The 13,592-nt window shown below is 38.1% G+C and overlaps 1 protein-coding gene across 2 annotated transcripts; it reads left to right on the top strand.

Moving 5' to 3' along the window:
- The first annotated feature begins 5,682 nt into the window (after positions 1 to 5,682).
- Positions 5,683 to 12,010, top strand: pfn2a (profilin 2a). 2 transcript variants are annotated; one of them, XM_058395010.1, is made up of 4 exons: positions 5,683 to 5,827; positions 5,932 to 6,065; positions 7,558 to 7,750; positions 10,170 to 12,010. In XM_058395010.1, the coding sequence occupies exons 2-4, from the start codon at positions 5,937 to 5,939 to the stop codon at positions 10,265 to 10,267; spliced, it is 420 nt and encodes a 139-aa protein (XP_058250993.1). In that variant the 5' UTR covers positions 5,683 to 5,827; positions 5,932 to 5,936; the 3' UTR covers positions 10,268 to 12,010. The 2 variants fall into 2 exon arrangements, with proteins under 2 accessions (XP_058250993.1, XP_058250992.1); XM_058395009.1 differs by lacking the exon at positions 10,170 to 12,010 and adding an exon at positions 9,835 to 10,163 and having other exon boundaries at positions 5,730 to 6,065.
- The last annotated feature ends 1,582 nt before the right edge of the window (positions 12,011 to 13,592 follow it).

Below are 13,592 nucleotides of genomic sequence, written 5' to 3'. Positions count from 1 at the left end.
ATGCGTTCTTTATTCTTTACGTTAACATAAATAAATAAAAATCCGTATCCTTTTTATGAACGACATTTTTTATATTGTATATTTAAAATATTTTTGTGTCTGTGTTTCCATGCTTTTTTTTTGTTTTTTTAACCATGTACCTACGTAAGCACCGTCTAGACCAATCAGATGTCGTCTTTTTATCCGGGCATTCTAAACTCTGCGGACTTCCGCACTAGCTAGCTAGGCTAGTTCTTTAGCTGTCTACAAACCACGCTAGCTACTAGCTCTCTTTTATTCCATCCCTAAAATGTTTTTATTTTAAAATCTATTTTTTTAATTATTCCAATAAAAGTAGATAATAATGTCACTAGAGGTACGAGTTACAGACTAGCAAACTATCAGCCGATGCTAGCGGGTGCTTATGGGACTTGTAGTTTTTTACACTGTAATTGGACTACAATTCCTGAACTGGTGAAATGGAGAATCACAGAAAGTTGAAGTCGGCACATGAAATGGACTGAATATATATATATATATATATATATATATATATATATATATATATATATATATATATATGGCATGTCTAATAAATTTAATTTAGAGAGCTGTCTAAAAGTGGAATTCAGGAACCACCGTGGACACAGCTGTAGCTGTTAGAGGTTAATAATTAAGTCTAATAAACTGATTATTTCAGTTGAATAAGTTTCAATAACGTACCATCAATCACACGAACTGTAATAAAAGGACACTATTAAAATTATCTAAATTATTTGGGAACCTTTTAACCCTCGAGCCTTAAGACCAAGGTGAAATTCTGATTTTAATACCAGGGTTAATTTCTCTGATTTATTCTTTTAATTTTAATTCACCTTCACTCTGTCCAGTCAATTCCAGTGTCCAAAAAAATTCTTAATATAACTAGAATGTATTATTAAAAGTATTAAAAAATCTGGAACATGTCATGGCTTCTCCTTCCGCCGGAGGGCGCTCGTGGGAGAGCTCCAAAAAGAAAAAAAGAAAAAGAATGAGACTTTATGTTGCTTTCTACAGCAAAACCCTTAAGAATGTACAGTTTTACTGTAAACAGGTTCATGTAGCTGCTGGTTATTGTGTAGACTAGGAAGCTAAGAACCTGTGACTACTCAAAACCCATTTATCTAAGTAAAATATTTAAATGAAATGAATAATATTCATCTATAATTCTACCTTGATTAAGTAGACACTTAGAGAGACACTAAATAACATCACGCTTATTGCAATACAAATCATTTAAATGGATAGGTTTAGCAAGTAAAGCATAAATTTGAAACGTTAATCAGGAATTTACTGTGTGTTTTCTGGGTTTGCTCACACACATACACACACACACACACAAAAAGTGATTTTTATATGTATTTTTAAACACGCTTACTTCTGTCAATTGTATTTCTTTTAGTATGAGGTTAAGCTAAGGAACCCCGAGAGGGTGCCAATAATTCTGGATATAAATAAAACGCCATGTTGACACATCTAAGATTCAGTTAAAAGCAAAGTAGTAGTCAGTTTAGTATTAGTTAGTTTTATTTTGTTTTTTTTAAATGGAATTAAAAAAAAAAAAAAGACAGAAAGAAAGAAAAAAAAACAGCCGGAAGAGAGAGAAAAGTGGTAGATGCTGTGACGTGGCCATGAGAAATTTACATTCTATTTGAATGTATTACTTCAGCACAGACTCTTCTCCAAGCAAATGAGGAAGGATACAGTTCATGCGTGAAGCAGGCAGCACAGGGTTAAAGTGGAGAGGCTTCACCGTGGCAACAACGTCTAAATTGTCAGGTTCAATATTGGCAGCATCTTTAATTTTACCTTGTCATGACATTAATACCATCAAGCCACCATGCTGCAGTGGGCCATCCATTGAAATTGCACACTTCAAAGCATAACATTATGACCACCTGCCTAATATTGTGTTGGTGCTGCCAAAACAGCCCTGACCCGTCCTGCACTGTGTATTCTGACCCCTTTTCTATCAGAACCAGCATTAACGTCTTCAGCAATTTGAGCAACAGTAGCTCGTCTGTTGGATCGGATCACACGGGCCAGCCTTGGCTCCCCACATGCATCAATGAGCCTCGACTGCCCATGACCCTGTCACCGGTTCACCACTGTTCCTTCCTTGGACCACTTTTGATAGATACTGACCACTGCAGCCCGGGAACACCCCACAAGAGCTGCAGTTTTGGAGATGCTCTGATCCAGTGGTCTAGCCATCACAATTTGGCGCTTGTCCATTTTTCCTGCTTCTAACACGTCAACTTTGAGGACAAAATGTTCACTTGCTGCCTAATATATCCCACCCACTAACAGGTGCCATGATGAGGAGATCATCAGTCTTATTCACTTCACCTCTCACTGCTCACAATGTTATGGCTGATCGGTGTAAAGCAGCAGCTTGAAATATCAGCACCCCCGGAATAAATATAAGGCCTGAATAAATCGCTTACCCCTGTGAGAACGCTTGGTTCAACAAGTCCTTTAACTAGAACACATACTTCAATCTTTATATCCTGTACTGGCTTTCGAAAATGTGTTTTTAGTTTGAAACGAATCAACACCATCAAGCTCCATAACGTTCATCCAGCTAGACGGTGAAGTTCAGGTCATGTGTAGAGACGACAGTAAGTTCCGCTGTGTCCTATAAACCACATCAGCGGCTCTGTGGATGTGGTTTGAGGCTCATATTTAGCTACAACAGCCTTGATGTCAAGGGAGGAGGGAATAAATGACAGACGACCAAGGACATCTTGGATTATTGATTACGTTCTGAATAAAGGAGTGTGATTGTTTTCTTTTATTCAGGTTCTATGGGCATGTGTTGTGAGGACCGATCACCGTCGTGTAGATTTCGCAGCTCTTATTACTCAGTGGCATGCCATAACGTGCAAGCATTTTGCTGATATTCTACTTCTAGACATTCAAATTTCTGCATTTACATCTGTTTACATAGCAGTTGCTTTAGGTCTTGTAAAAACACAGAGAGTGCCACGCATGCATTTATACCAAGTGTCCAGTCAGAAAAGTGTGTTCATTTTCTATTGCAGTAACTCTGACAGTAGCGCAGCTGCAAATCCCGTCGATATCATAACGACTTAAATGTGATGGTGATAACGTTGCTGTCGTTGCTATAGTAACAGCGCAATCAAAAGTTCACTTTTTCATTTTCCAAAGCTCTGGCTAAATTTTCAGTCTTCAGGACATGAGCCGTTTGGGGTTGTTTTATCATGAAAAGGTTTTTATTTATGTATACATGTGTTTAACGTTGTTGTGAAGCAAATCAGTTTTTATCGCTTACGTTATAGCAGCTATAAAAAGTTATACTCATTCTCTCAGGGGCAAAAAAACACACGCTGCTTCTCATGTTAAAGAGAAAATGTAAAGAAGTCCCGAAGCTTTACCTCTGACGGTTTCAAACTCCTCTTATAAATGTTAAATAAAAAAATAATATATTGTTTAAAATTCATATACACAGTATTATGCACATTATTATAATAAGAACCATATACAACAAAAAAACCTTCCATTTTCTTTCCCCCTTTACACAACACAATATGTTTAATTGCTATTTTACATTTATTGTATGTTTATTTTTCTTTCACTTATGACTGTTCTTGGTATCAAAAGGGTACATCGGTACTTTGAGTCAGCTCTCGCTTTTTGTCAAGACATGCTGAACCATCAGATAAGACAAGAGGTGATGAGTTCTAGGTAAAAAGTTGCAGATTGTGTTAGCGCTTTTTTCCCCCTCGAGGAAGTCCCTCCTGACTCGCTCGCTGCCTCCGAGCGCTTTCCTGCCATGCAGAACAATCTCATGTCAGGACAGAAAAAAATTCCAGCGCTGCACTGTAAACCAGAGCTATGCTGAGAAAAAGCAGGAAGTGTCACAATGGCTCACTTCAACAGCTCTACGCACACACCAACACACACACACACACACGGCTTCCAGAAAAATCTAGAAGGAAACACTGGACCGTTTCTGTCATCTCGGATTGCTACTACATGTGATCGTTTTAAAATATTTGACTCTTAGGGATCTGGGAAAGTCTTATACCCCGTCACACACACACACTCTGCAGTGACTTTTGCCTGTGGGTGTGTGACTGAATGTCAACAGGCACCAGAAGCAGGCAGCTGTGTTTGTCCTGTTGCTGAGTGAGCCACCCTTGTCCTTAACTCATTGTGGCTTTAAAACATGTCCTAACCAAGATACTGGACGGATATGTATAAAAAAAAAATAATTCAACGTGAATGCTAGCGCTTTTTGCTCAGTTGTATTAGCATTAGTAATATTCCTGTCGCAAATTTACATAACTATCTCGGCAGCTCACATTTTCGGGCACTTATCACATGTCCATCTAGTGAACTTTGCCTTCTAGAAACACTCCCATGTTTCAGATGTTTTCTGGGCTGGGACGCAGGGACAATGTAATAAGCCAACGTGACAAATCATTGCCAGGAGTCTGACTAAACTAGCCTTTATATGTAGCAGTATAACATAAATATGATGTAGACAAAAAAACTGTTTCTATTACAAGGTTTAGAGATACTACTTCTTATTGTAATTATACTTCTGACCTGTGTGTATCTATACGTCAGCTACCAAAAGGCAATATAATACTATATGTAGGAGGAATTTGTCCTCGGTTTCTCCTTAAACAAACAGGATTTATCAAGTAAACATGGAAAGATAGTAAAAAAAAAAAAAAGTAGTAATAAGTTAACATGATTGATTGGGTATGAGTCAAAACTAACGCTTAAAGGCAAGACATCAATGAAACAAAACAGAAATCAATGGGATTGTTTCAGATTTTTCTACCAATAACCTTCATACATCTGTTAGCACTGTGTAAAATACACCTAGCATATGTTATGTGTGTGTGTGTGTGTGTGTGTTTTTAACAGATTATGTCATCATTTTGAATCATATCTAGCTTGTCATGCGTAGGCATTGCATTGAATTATGAACAACGCTGAGAATTCATCGGTTCCTCGGATTCGGCTGGTCTCCAGCATGATGTCTGTCACGTATATTTTCTCCATGAACCACGTGTTACTTCACGAACGAATGAATTTTCTCAATTTCTGTCGCGAGCATTCGTGTGTACACAAACGATCGATGATCGTTTTCATGATATGATACGATAAATGTAATTGTACTGTTCACTAGATGTTTGTAGAGTTCCCAAGGTCCAAGAACCCTCGCAATTACTATCTAAACTACTTCAGGTGTCATTTATTATTGTTAATGATTATTGTGGTTGGTTAACTACACAATTATAAGTTTAATTGACAGATCTGACAGCAGACGGTGTCTTTTATACATTGCAAAAAAAAAAGTATGAATTAATCACAATAATACGCTTCATTTCGAGGTGAATAGTTTACTTTTTAAATTAATCTGCGATTTTGGATCCATGGATTTATTTTATCTATTTATTTATTTATTTATTTTTTTATAACCCGGTTTCTGACAGCAAAAAAGTTCGAGAGGGTGTGGCCTTAAAATGTGAAAATTCGCAAATCTGTCCTCTGAGGTGTTTTTAAAAGCTGGAAGTTGGTTCAAATGAAACTGTGAGGAAAAGGTCGGTGTTTGTTGGTCGTAACGCGTCCGTAATTGAGATTAGAAAAAGGAACTAGTTCGCGTGCAGTTTACCGCCGGCGCGCATAAAACGGAGTGACGCGCCCTGCGCGGAGTGATCTCGAGCACGGACTACACCCAAGGCGCTGTCTCGATTCACATCGGCTTTTCTTCCCTGCCCCCCCAAAAAGCAGATCTCGGCAGCACGCAGCTAAAGCGCTTTTTGGAGAGGCGAGGCTCGAATCGGGTTCTTCAAACCTTTCTTTAACCTTCAATCCACCCAAAGAGTCTCAGTGCAGTGTCGTAATCCTATTTTTTTTGTTTACAAATTGCAGCAAACATGTCTTGGCTAAGCTACGTGGATAACCTGATGGACGACGGCAGCTGCCAGGATGCCGCCATTGTCGGTTACACGGACGCCAAATACGTTTGGGCATCGTCAGAAGGGGGCACTTTTAGCGGTATAACGGTGAGACTTTCCAAAAAAAGCCACATCACCCGTGTATATTATTTCCTACATGTTCGCGATAACGTCTAAATCTGTGGTCTTTTGTGTCTGTGTGTGTGTGTGTGCGGGGCCACGTTACGGTTAGCTAGCAGGGGCTAACACGAGCGCGCGCGCGTGCGTTGGAGAAAAGGAGCCGTTAGCGCTTTTTAAATAAAAATAAGCCGTTCGTGTCCTCGTGACGCTTTGTTTTTAAACACGATAAAAGAAATTATAATGTATTATATTTTAATAGACGTGTAAGTAATTTTTTCTATCTATATATTTTTCCTCCTCCTATCCCGTGATAAAGCGAATACAGCAGCGTTAGCAAATCCGTAGGCCCCAGACACGGACACTAGGGTTTTTTTTTTTTTTTTTTTTTTTTTTTTTGGATGGTGGTGGATAAGAAGCTAACTAGCTTATATCTTTGAATGAAAAGAGAAAAATAAAATGAAGCCCGGCCGTCTGATTATTTCCAGAATATATCTTTCGAGTTGTCCGGTCATTAATAACCGGTTTGTGTGGGGTTTTTTTTTTTTTTTTGGTATTTATTTATTTATTTGTGTGTGAAGCGAATAGAATTAGCTTAGCGCTATTTAGCATGACTAGCAAGTTAATCGAGCACGTGGCTCGTGAATTATTTGACGTGAAAATATTCTACGTGTTAACGTTTAGAATATAAGCTTGTGTATAGTTTTCTTTTCATCCTTTAATCATGCTGGAGATTTTAGGCGTAGGCCCATGCTGGAAGGAAGTTAGCCACTTGGGCTTGGGCACGAGCTTTCTTCCTTTTGGCTCGGTCCTGATTCGTGCACTGCTTAGGGCACTGAGTATTATTATTGCACAAGCTACCTAGTGCCCTTGGTTTGGAGTCTGTTGAATGGGATTTGGGCTTTGTCCCATGCTTCCCTTTCCCCCCCTCTCTCTTCTCCTTACAGGAGCATGCCAGTGTCTTCAAAGATGGCGTCCGGTTTCCCATTTATCCAGGCTCTTCCAGTCATTAGATCTAAAACCAAGTCTGTTTCTCATTTGACTCTTCTTTCTTTTCTGCGCTTCGGTTGACACTAAAATAAGAGAGCTGGTTGAAGAAAACTTTTTTTTTTTTTTTTTTTAACGAGATCAGATCTAGAGAATTTTTTTTTTTTTTTTTTAGACTTAGAAAACTTTAGAATTGTTGTTTATAGCTCATTTAATTCATATGTAGGAAAGAACTTTAAAGGATTTGTGTGTAGAATTTTTTTAATGTTAAAAATGAGCTTATTTCTGAACTTTGTACATGATGGTGTTTAACATGCGGTGCTGATTATTTTTTAGCAAGTTATACTAAAATTCTTGTTAGTGAAGTTGAAGAAGGAAGTGAGGCCGGCCCCATGGATATGTCTCGCAGGCCTTCATTGTAAAGCCACGCCCTGGTGTTAAGAAATAATCAATATCCTTAACCGAACATCTTCCTGTGTCTTGTTCTCCGTTGCAGACCGACGAAATCGATGTCATAGTCGGCAAGGACCGTGAGGCCTTCTTCACCAACGGCCTGACCCTAGGGAAAAAGAAGTGCTCTGTGATCAGAGACAGCCTGCAGACTGATGGCGACTGGACTATGGACATCAGGACGAAGAGTCAAGGAGGCGAGCCGACGTACAACGTTTCCATAGGCAGAGCTGGCAAAGGTAAAATTGTTTTGGGTATTTGCAAATGATCCCCCACAATTTACATAGGGAAAAGAAAATTGTAACTTGACCAACAAAGGCGAACAGCCTCAGAGAGGGTTTGTACAGTTGGGCTGAAGACTGAAGCTTTGCTGGGGTTTTTTTTTCCCCCCAGTGATTGACAGGCACTCTCTGAGGATGTTCGTTGTGATTATTTTATTTATTTATTCCACTTTTCATTGATTTGCTTGCTAGAGCAAGAGGTTGGATTGTTACATGTTGCCTGCAATGCAGTAAATATTTGTATGCCTGTTTTTATAAGTGCATTTAGAAGAAAAGTAGAAGAACTTCTGTGCACAAGCATGCCATTTAGGTTAAAAGAAATGAAAAGGTAATGGCGTAGAATCAGGGGGGGAAAAAAACATTGATGCATTATCCGGACATTAACGTGTTTTGACCTCCCTAAAAGCTTCAATAAGTATAGTTTTGCCTTTAAACATTTGCTTATTTTTATATTTGTAGTAGTTCTCTGCTAGTATTGACTGTATTCCCCATGTCCCAGAGAGTAAACCTAACTGAGCAGAAATTGGCACTGGAGAAGCTGGAACTATTAAAAAGCTGCTTATGATCTCCACAAGATTTCTTTTCAGCATAATTCTATGCAAGAGATTAGTAATTAAAAATGTACAGAAATAACGCAGTGCTGTGAGATGGGACAAAACACTAAACGGAGCGAATTATCGTCCGGATAATATACATTGTTTTTTTTTTTTAATTATTTACCTTGCTTTTTGTCTTACATTAGTGTGTATAACAGTGTACAGTCTGCCTTTGTGGTCCTCGTTCTGATTGTGTTATTAAAGAGGTATGGTTGCAAAAAAAAGCTTTTCTCTTTCCCCTTTCCCTGTTTTCCCTCTCTGTGCTTTCCCCCCACCTTCTTAACCACCTGAAAAACTGGATGCCATGGCCGAGCATGTACAGGCTGCTTTCTTTTCTGAAACCGGTTTAAAATTGGCACCTTTTCATTATCTAGAGAGTGAAAGTGGTGAAGGGGCTGGGGTTTTTTTTTTTTTTTTTTTTTTAAACTACTCTTCACAGCCTCCACCAGTTTATCAGTATCTATAACTCGGCACGTCATTGCTTGGTTTGCACTTGTCCCGTAGTGCAGTTTACTGTAAATGACTAACAGCCCTCGCCCTTTTCCATACACCTTGGTTTACGTAGTGCCTTTGTCAAGCCCAAGGTCACATTACAAACTGCTGCCTTGCACGGGACAGAACGTTGAGGCTTTATTTATTTATTTATTTTCCCTCCATTGCCCTCATAATTTTTAGTGTTTGTAACACTGACCCACTTTATGATCCGGTAACAAGTAGATAGTGACGCACCCTATCCAATTTTGCTGTTTAAAAATAGTCAATAAATGCTTGTACATGTGTAGTGCATCATGAAAGTCTTGAAAGATCATCGTAGGATATTTTTTGCTGTATAGTCCAGCTGTAATTTAGGGACGGCTTAGGTCACTGGTAATGCCGCTCTAAATAGTCCATGCCCAGTCAGCCAAAGTGATATCCTCTTCCCAAGAATAGTCCTTATCAGTCGATTCAGGAAGCTTCATGCAGCGTAGACTAGACTTTCGACAGGATAGAATCAAATTCTCGACTCGGACTGATCCATAAAAGGAACTATAAATGGGATTAGCGGCTCTTCACCTAATGCCAGTTCAGCTAGATGCCTTAACATGGACGCTCAAATGTCCACAAGCAAAATTCTCTCCTGTGCCTTTTGAAATTCGGCTAATATTAAACCGGCTCATGAATGATGATTACCAGTTCCTGGTGGTGGGATGAATTCAGGAATTTTCCCCCTTTGCATCCTCTGTCCTGTCCTTTTGAAATAAATCGCTAATGGTGTGTAATCATGTTTCAGACTATTCAAATGATTCACTTTTCTATTTCTGGGTTGGTTTGTTTATAATATGCAGCATGCAAGCACTTTGGACTGCATCTACAATTTATTTATTTTCCCCTTTATTTCCTAACCAACAACACTTCAACTTTTTTTTTTTTCTTTCTTTCTCTCTCTGTTTCTCTCTTCTCTTTCAGTCTTGGTTCTTGTAATGGGCAAAGAAGGGGTCCACGGAGGCGGATTGAATAAGAAGGCATACTCGATGGCAAAATACTTGAGGGATTCAGGGTTCTAACGTAATTAACGCTCGCTTAGCTTCAATTTTGAGGGACAGAAAGAAGAGAGGGTTTGCTGTTTAAGCTTTCTCCTTCACACAGTTAAAAATGTCTTTAATGAGAAGAATGGTGGTAAGATCTTATAACGTTCCCCGTATTACGGGGGGGGAAAGACTTTTTTCTTTCCTTTCTTTTTTTCATTTTGTCATATTTTTTTTTCTTTCTCCCCCTCTCCCCTCCCCTTTATGTACCCCCAGTATTGGTTATAGTCATGGGAAAGGAAGGTATCCACGGAGGACAGCTCAACAAGAAAGCATTTACCATGGCTGATTACCTGAGGAGAGTTGGATACTGAAGCAGCCCCCTTTCCATCCATCCACACAGCAGCTCACTGTAACATCCTACCATCCCTTTCTCCCTCTTTTTTTTTTTTCTTCCCCCTTTTATTTCTTCTGCCTTCACAGCACTACAGATTCTTAGTGGATGCATCATTGTCTATCCAGCCCCTTAATTCTTTCAATTTTTTTAAATTTTTTTTTTTATTTTAAACGTTTTCCCTCTTCCCTTCTTATTTAGCATACTTATCCCATTCCCGTTCCCCTCATCCTTATAGTGCCACAAAAAAAAAAGCATGTTCATTTTACGAAGGCTTAAAACAGAAAACACAGTACTGTACATAAAGCATTGGGCTTTTCAAATTCGCATAAACGAATAGTCACTGTCCAGTTTTCCTGAGGCACTTATCTAGTGGTCCATCGATGCCTCCCGAGTGCTTCGAGCCTTGCTGAGCTGTCGGTCTTCCCCTAGTGATTTTTTTTTTTTTTTTTTTTTTTTTTTTTTCTTTCTTTCCAGCATGGCCAGGATGGTTTAAAAAAAAAAAAAAAGAAAAAAAAAGTGCATGCATATCTCTTTTTAGCTCAATATCATCAAACTAACTACCATACACTACCAGTGTCCTCTAAGAAAAAAAAAATAAAATAAAGATAAATTGATTCACACTACGTAATTCTTGCCCTTATACTTGTAACCCATTTTATTCAAATACAACATCCAATGCTTTTACTGTTGTATCTGGATGTGGTGTTGTTGAGTCCTCGATGTAATGTTGGATTTTCTTTTCTTTTGAATGTGATGGCAGATCAGCATTTACAAGGTTTAAAACAAACAAAAAAAAAAAATCGCTTCTGGACTCTAAGGACATTCCACCGCTAACATAGCCACTTAGCAACTTATTTACCAGCTAGTGATTTTTTTTTTTTTTTTTTTTTTTTTTTTTTTGATTTATTGTAATTTTTTTTTTTTAAGCACTGCCCTTCTGATTGTAACTCTGGTTTGGTGTCCAGTCATATATTATAGATTATATAATTTTTTTTTCTCCATTAGGACCAATATTTTTTTTCTGCATTTTGGAGGATTAACAGATTACTGAAGGATCGACTGCTAGCTTCATCTGTTTGTAGAACACTAAATGAAACATTTCAAATGCACACTAACCTCTTGATTCACTAGTAATGGTATCCATGTCTTGGGGAGGGATTACAAAGCTCTAATGTTTAACTACCTTTTTTTTTCCCTTCTTCCTCACAATGAATGTCTTGAATAGATGAAATGGCAGTCTTATTGTTGACTTTAAATCATTTAACCCTTTTTTTTTTTTGTCTGTTAATCCTGTCAAGTTTTCAAACAACAAACGTCATTTGTGCTTTATTCGACTGCAATGTATCAACTTGTCATAGCACGGTACAAATATTTCATTAAATAGGCAAAAAAAAAACAACAAAACACAATGAAGTAACTGTGTACACTAAATTTTCTGGGTTATGGTGGTATTAGTTAAAGAAGAAAAAGACCACTAGTCAGTTGTATTGTTAACTTTAATCAAAAAAAAAAAAAAAAAAAGGAAAAAAAAAAAGCAGTGTATCCTGTGCCATAATGTAGATCTGATCTGTTGCTACTGTGAGATGGATTTTAAAACCTCTGCCTTGTAAGGAGTCGATTCGCGAAATGGCACCTTCTTTTTGGGATATCTGACAAAAGTTTCAAAACTCTCCAGGGCTTGTGGAATATGTACAGATTAAAGTGAAACATGTCAACAAAACCATGTTCATTTCTCTCCTTTCTTTCGTTGCACCCGATTTCCTGACCATGAAATCCTGACCAGCTGAGATATATCTATCTATCTATACAACCCGATTTTTTTTTTTTTTTTTTTTTTTTTTTGCGTGGAAAAATGCCATGAGTTAACCACCTTGTTTACAGACAGATCAAATAAATCTATTTCAACCAGAAAGAAATGCTTTTTTTTTCCTTCTTCCTCTCTTTGTTTGAGTGGTGTGATAGGTGCAAAAAAAGGATATTTAATCCTTTTTAAACGTAATTGTGTTAAATAGAGCAGATTAGGAGCTGCTGTTGGATCACGTTTCCGAGATCTATCGATTTATTGTTTTGTACAAGGAAGTTTGGGACCTTTTTTGGTTATTACTAGTAGGTGTGAAAACTGTAACATAAACAGGATACTCAATGCAAATAAGTTTGCGTTTGTGATACGAACTTAATGGCAACATGGCCTTAAATGTAGTAGTAAAGCTCAAGGTAAATTTACAGTACCCAGTTTGCTGCCTTGGGCTTGATTCCTTTCCATTTAGACTGAACTGGTTTTTTCAAAGATATTTAGAAGGAGTTTTGGGTGGAGTCTATATCAAATTTGGAGCTTGTTTTATTGTGCAGTGTGCTAAATCCTGTTTTGGAAATGGCGAATGAATTTGAGCTAATTATTACACTGTGCTAACAATGAGACAAACCTTAGAGGTATAGCAAATGATCCTTGGGTTCAGGGAATACAGTTCATCTAGAAGGTAAGCTTACCTAAATAAACAAATCCTTGATGGCTGCGCTTTTAGTCTCAAGTATTCCGATGGGATTAATTTCTCTAGCAAGTATAAATCTGTGATTTGGAGGTGTATTGACCATGTAGGTATGGTCATCTAATGAGATCTAAGTGTACAGCACACACCTCATTTTAATGCAAACTTATTTTAAACTTCTCAGCACTCCTTGTAGGGGGTGTGGTCACACAACATGCACAGACTACACCGGTCATATGAACTCACTAACACCTTTGGATGATGCTTTTGAACTGCAACTTCCACTGAATGTTTGGCACTCAAATCTCCATCAGTGAACTTCGGTTGTTCTCCAGAGCCGGTGTCTCCCAGATGACGATTTTGAGTCTGGTTCCTCTCAAGGTTGCTTCCTCACATCATCTCCCTGAGGTTTCCTTTGTCATTTCTGCCTCTGCTTTATTAGGTCATTAGGAATGAGTTAAAAATGTAGATATTTCTGACCATTTCCATTGTTTAAACTTGTGCACTATACAGAGAGAATTGAACGCTTGAAATACTGTGATTATTTAATTGCTCTGTATGTTCAACATGTGACTGATTTGGACAGGGCTAAAATCCCAGAAATTGGTCATGATTAGTTCCATCCTCATGGAAAACAAATCCATTCCAAATATAGCTTTGTGAAGCTGGATTTGGAAAATAAAACAGACGACAACTGTTTGCAGCTTTGACAGGGTTCACTCCGTCTTGCAAAGTCTGCTTTCTTCTATTGGTTTCATCAATCTACGCCTATTAGCTTCCAAACATTCCTCATGTAAGCTCTTCGGCAAATCAGAG

This window comes from Hemibagrus wyckioides, linkage group LG07 (genome assembly GCF_019097595.1).
Source record: "Hemibagrus wyckioides isolate EC202008001 linkage group LG07, SWU_Hwy_1.0, whole genome shotgun sequence".
In the NCBI taxonomy this organism is placed as follows: Eukaryota; Metazoa; Chordata; class Actinopteri; order Siluriformes; family Bagridae; genus Hemibagrus; species Hemibagrus wyckioides.
This window is presented reverse-complemented; position numbering and strand designations above follow the sequence as displayed.

Coding starts and splice junctions, on each gene's coding strand:
- pfn2a (XM_058395010.1), top strand. CDS start 5,937: ATGTCTTGGCTAAGCTACGTGGATAACCTGATGGACGACGGCAGCTGC. Junction 6,066..7,557: donor GCACTTTTAGCGGTATAACG/GTGAGACTTTCC, acceptor TCTCCGTTGCAG/ACCGACGAAATCGATGTCAT. Junction 7,751..10,169: donor CATAGGCAGAGCTGGCAAAG/GTAAAATTGTTT, acceptor ATGTACCCCCAG/TATTGGTTATAGTCATGGGA.